This window comes from Erigeron canadensis, chromosome 6, assembly GCF_010389155.1.
Source record: "Erigeron canadensis isolate Cc75 chromosome 6, C_canadensis_v1, whole genome shotgun sequence".
In the NCBI taxonomy this organism is placed as follows: domain Eukaryota; kingdom Viridiplantae; phylum Streptophyta; class Magnoliopsida; order Asterales; family Asteraceae; genus Erigeron; species Erigeron canadensis.
Genome location: NC_057766.1, coordinates 414096 through 420095, shown reverse-complemented (window position 1 = coordinate 420095; position 6000 = coordinate 414096). Strand labels below are relative to the sequence as shown.

At 33.9% G+C, this 6000-nt stretch overlaps 1 protein-coding gene across 1 annotated transcript; it reads right to left on the bottom strand.

The window, feature by feature from the left end:
• Positions 1-1223: 1223 nt before the first annotated feature.
• LOC122602928 (peptide deformylase 1A, chloroplastic-like) lies at positions 1224-3575 on the bottom strand. Its single transcript, XM_043775542.1, has 4 exons — positions 3111-3575; positions 2857-2946; positions 2708-2775; positions 1224-1944 (listed from the first exon to the last, which is right to left on the bottom strand). The coding sequence occupies exons 1-4, from the start codon at positions 3462-3464 to the stop codon at positions 1704-1706; spliced, it is 753 nt and encodes a 250-aa protein (XP_043631477.1). The 5' UTR covers positions 3465-3575; the 3' UTR covers positions 1224-1703.
• Positions 3576-6000: the final 2425 nt, after the last annotated feature.

Below are 6000 nucleotides of genomic sequence, written 5' to 3'. Positions count from 1 at the left end.
CTAGTCTCCTATAACTATTATGTTGGCCAGCAAGCTTTTATATAATAGTAAAATGCAATGCACTAGCGACGAAATTATATTTAGATGGTACTTCTATCTCATTCACACTTTTGCTTTTGCTAGTCTCAGTAGTCAGTATCCACATATTGTTACAATTACATAACTTCCGCTTGTACTCTTTAAGACTCGAGGATGCTTTAACGTTTAATTATGGTATTGGGTAACACCATCAGGTCAATGGTCAACCCCACCAGGGTATTAGCGGCGATGTCACCACTAACAGTGGGACCCCCGACAAACTGAAACACTGCCTGACAGATCATGTCAGTCGAATGCCACGTCATCAATATTAGCGGCGACGTCGCCGCAAATAGTGGTGACGTGGCATTCGACTGACATCTCGAGAATGGTTATTGAATGGATCAACACTGGACACGGGATTTACGATAGTGATAGAGTAGTATGTCGTTTAAAAAAAATTATTATTACAAAGTAATAAAAGTTAAATTCACCTCACATAAATTAAGTACATCAAACATTTTTGAAATATTTGTCTCTTTCGAAAGTCATGTTAATCTAATATATTATATAAAAATAACCTAAGTGAAAAAATACCGTAGTAAAAAAAATGTAATAAATGATTGGGATTTGGAGAATTTTGCCTAACTTAGTTTTTCAATACGTGGATTTATATATAAATTTGATTTATTAGTCTTTTATAATTATACAAAATGTGTAGGATAACTCGTGCATTATTTTTGTCATTGAAACTTGAAAGATTTACATATTATCATACATTTATGATATATTATAACAATTAAGAAGGGTATATTTGTAATTTACAAGTTACACTTTTTTGCTTTCCACTACTAATTTACACTTTTCAACATTAATATTTATTTAAAACGTATATATTTATTTTATTTATGGTATATTATATAATTAAAAAGGGTATATTTGATAAAGATGAAATAATTAAATTTAATCTAGTGGTTATACATATAAATCTACTAAAATGTTAATATAAGTAATAATATTGTCTAATATTTATTTTCCCGCGTAATACGTGAGGAATACATATAAATCTCAAAAATGTTAATATGTGACAAATCAATATTTTGACAAACATAAATAAGAGATGTTATAATGACAATGTATCAATCATAACTAACTTCGGTTGAAACGGTTGAATTTGTTACTAAATATTCTGGCAAGACACCGGATTAAGAGAAAATTACGTCAAATAACTTAGGTGAATTTGCTACATAGTCTAAGTAAAAAATTGTTACAACGTGTGCTAATCCAAATAAAAAAGATTACCAAGAAACAATTAAGATTAAAAATTGCTACAGATTTGTTAAATAATAAGAACATCAGACCAAAAAGGTTTAGACAATCAGGTGGTTCATGTAGCCAAGATCGATTTTGGTATAAAACTGTTTAGGGATATTATTTTTTTTTTTAAAATTCTATTTCAATCGGTTGCATGAACATTCAGTATGTTACTCGTAATGTCTGACATTAAGGGATCATACCTATGAATTCTGATGATCCCATTTTGGAAGCTCTTTATTTTTCAACATCCAAGCTATGACACTATAATTTCCCGACTAAAAGATGATAAATCTTCTAAAGTATTCTTGGCAAAGCGACCATAACTGGTAGCCTAGTACTCATACTGAATAGACCTTGAAACCATAATGCTAGCAAACACCCTGCTTAGGACAGCTACTAGCAAGAGGCAAGTCCACATTCTCAACGGTCCTAAATGTTCGTTTCACCATCTTGTCAACATACAGAGTTCCCTCTAGATGATCACATTCGTGTTGTAAAATACGAGCCTGCCACCCACTAGCATTCACCTTCATGGGCTTCCCATCTCGATCCAACCCCCTAACCTCTACCTCAAGAAACCTTTCAACCAATGCTCTGTATCCATCAACACTGTAAAAATATTACCATTAATCAACCCGTCACCCACAACTTGCAACATCTAGGGAGTGATGAGCCGTTTTGAAAGTGACTATAGCATGTTTAATAAAACAGGGGATCTCAATAATCAGTTTTCTTGCAAATTTAATTATTTCAATCCTAGAAACGGTCCGACTGAAAGTCAGTAACTATTAGTTTAAAGAACCGACAGTCAAATTCAAATTAATTCAAAATATTACTAAATGGGGTTGAATCCACTATAGCATTAATGTCATTAAATCCATACAATCTGGCTTACATCATCCATAGTAGAGGTGCAAAATGAGTGGGTTTATAGTATAAGGTCGGGTTGACCCACAACATTTTTTATGCAATATTTTAATTATAATAATGTGTTATATATAATTACAAATACTATACATGTGAGAATAACAATACTAACTTGACATAATTTGAGAGGCTGTATGTACAAGTTACACTTTGGCTACTTCCGAGTTTTGACATGCTTTGCCCATCCCTTTTTGGACTTATGTTTTTAAGTTTAACGTTTGGCAAGTTAGAGGCAAAACAAAACCCAAATCAACTCACCCATCCGCATTTTTTTACGTTCTCAGGCCTAATTCTAAATTTCTTCTCTTACATGGAATCCATAGTCCATATACCACATTGTATACCAATTAATGTGAAAGCGTTGAATGCTAAATCAAATACAGAAATTTGAACACAAACTTTATTCATCCATTAAGGATTGATAAAACAGGGCAAGTAAACTCACCTTAAACAGCCTTCAAAAAACAATGCTGACTTGTTGCTCTTTTTTCTAAGTTTTGGGTTCAAAATAACCTACATTTCAAGAAACCGTTTACAAAACTTTCACATTGTAAGAACCGGGACTACACACTTCTTAAAGTTTTATTCACATACCATAAGATCAAAAGGATGCCTGTCATGTGCCTTGGTCTCTTCTTCTGGTTCTTGTGCTATGTATTCTTTAGTATCCTCCACTACAATAATCTACTCATTAATTAACTATTAATGTCAGACAAAAATGCATATACAGAAACAAGAAACAATAGAGAAAACACAAGGAGTTAACGTCAGCATGTCCAATTTTACATGTTACCCGTTTAAAAATATTTATAGCAAAATAAATGAAAAAAATAAAGAAAGAAACTGACTTTTAAAGGAATACCAATTTGGGGAGCAGCAAGGCCAACCCCGGGTCGTCTTCTCATAACTTGAATCATATCATCAATTATCTTCTGGATACGCTCCGACCCGATTTCTCCAACCATGACTTCTCGGGCGGGTTCATGAAGAACCGGGTCACCGGCTTGCACAATAGATGGTAAACTGATAATCTTTTTTTTCTTTCCCAACCCATTAAACCAGCCTACTTGAGTAGAATAAGAAGATGATGAAGAAGAGAAAATTCTTGGTTCTAGAATGGGCTTAATCTGAGATGTATTGATTAGGGTTTGCCTCAAGTATTCGCCGGCGAGTGGTTTTGACAGCCGTCGTATCACCTCCATCACCACCGTGTTCGTTGACTGAAGTGACTAGTGCAATACTTACTTTGGGCCAAATAGAGTTTTTATTCAATTGGACTTGGCATGTGCAACATACTTCATAATAAGTTCATATCGTTCAAATGTCCTATAATTACAAGATGATATTCATACATGAAAATATGAAAAGATAAAATTAGAAAAGAAATTTAGAAAAAGATAATATTGTGATTTTAAAATGACTTTTAGACTAATTTATATGTTGATTAATTATTTCACTTCAAATAGAGTATCAGTCATCTTTCCAACATATTAACAAGTAAAAGTAACTGCTCAGTGCCGCTTTTCTTGGGTTTTGAGCCCAATACCTTGACGGTATATGGGGGAGGTTAAGATGTAGGCAGACCTTACCTCTACCTAAGTAGAGAGGCTGCTTCCAATTTCCACCTAAATGGTAGAAAAGGCCCTCGAACCTTTGCATGGGATGAGGATCGAACCTATGACCTCTGTTTACCACTGATCCAACCATGCTGCTTCAACATATTAACAAGTGTTTTAACAAAATAAACCAACATTGAACTCATTTTATTTTAAACCGAACAAATTGAAACTTAATTTATTTCACGTTACATTGTCATTGTCATTTATATTAATTTAAAATCACATTATATTAATTAAAAAAATATTATACGAGTATTAAATTTATAAAACAATATATTTAATATAAAGAGTGAGAAACAAACCTTATTAGAAGAATCTGGACTCACATTAGACTATCCACATCAGTGAACCAACTCAACCCAATCTCTTATTAAAAATTAATTTCTCTCTATTCCACCTATACAACCCAACCATACTCCAATTTTCACTCACATTCCCAACCCAACCCAAACTAATAATTTCTATAACAAACAAATATTCGATAACATTATTATATATTAAAATAAAAACAACTATTTAAAAGGTAAATGAGTGTTACCTTGTCTGAAAACCGGTTCACCGAAAAAATGAGTAGAACAAAAACCGGACTGACTGGGTCGCCGGAAAACTGGATCCCCAGAGTTCGCCGGAATTCCCCAAAACTGGTTTGCCGTATATCACTGGAAAAAACGTTCCCCGCAAAACTGGTTGGCCGGAAAACTTATTCGCCGGAAAAAAGTCTCCGCTAAAACCGCGCCTGAAAATGGACTCCGGGACGCCGGAAAACGTGGGTGGTGTAAAAAGGATTGTTGATAACGAGGATGAGGGGATAGATGGCCGGATTTTGTAAATAAAAAAAGTTATTATATGGAAAAGAAAGGAAATTATGGAGGAAGAGAGGGAGTGTTCTTACGGAGAAGGAGAAGGAAGAATAATAGGAAGAAGACGAGAGTGCGTCGTTTAAAACGATATAACGTAGTGGGGGGCCCACTATTTGCGGCGACGTCGCCGCTAATAGTGGGGCCCATTACACGTGATTCTGTGGCTTTGAATGTTGCAGTCTGACCTATGGGACCCACTATTTGCGGCGACGTCACCGCTAATAGTGGGTGGTCGGGTTACGCGCTTTTGCCTAGTCGGGCTACGCGCTTCGTTAATTATTCGGGCTTTTGGTGATCATCAAGTTGTGGGATTTCTCAACGTCTAAAGATCCGCACCCCTAGTATATATGTGTTTCCACTTTTTATTTTTATCAAGCACGTTATATTTGCCTGCCCACTGCACCGCCTTGTTCATTTTGTTTGATTGGTTGCTTCTTTAGTTTGTCACGTTAAGTTTCTATCGTTTTTGAGTCATAATTTCGGCTTAAGGTGCTACAAAATATACAGTATTATCGATTTATGGTTTTTAAGATAAAATTTTTTTAATGAATTATAGAAATTTATGGAGGCAAAAGAAAAATGATTGGTTGAGATTTATTTTAAGGATATTATGAATAAGTGATAGAGGTATTTTGGGGTTTACACTTGTGTAAAATTAAAAAAAAAAAAAAAATGGAAGGAACAAATGCTTTATAATGTAGTAGAGATAGAGATAAATAAATAAGAAAGTTTAGTAGGGATTACGAAGAAGTTTACTAGAAAATTACTACTTGTATTAATACATGTATATGTAGGTCCACTGTGAGACTTTTTTGAAAGAGTATCACTATCAAAGTATTGTTTATATCACTATATGTGTATTTTTAATAGTATATACGGAGTATTCTTTTTAAGTTCTGTAATGATGTTTATTTGTGTAAATGGATGCTAACAGAACTGAAACTAGAACTTACTATATCAGAACTCGAATTGACAGTTGTCGAAATTCATAACCAAGAAAACGATTCTTTTTTTTTTTTTTTTATCTAGTTAAATTTGAAACCAACTGATAACAGAACCTTTTGGATTACCATTAGTCCACTAATATGAATATGGTTTTAAGTAGAACTTTCTTATAACAATTATATGTACTATCAGGAGGCAATGTGGACATAACCACCACACCTCACCACACCACATTGCACCACACCACAGAAGTCAATGCTATATCTGAAGATGTGTTATATCTTAATGTATCTTCTAGGCAAGTTTCATTATCC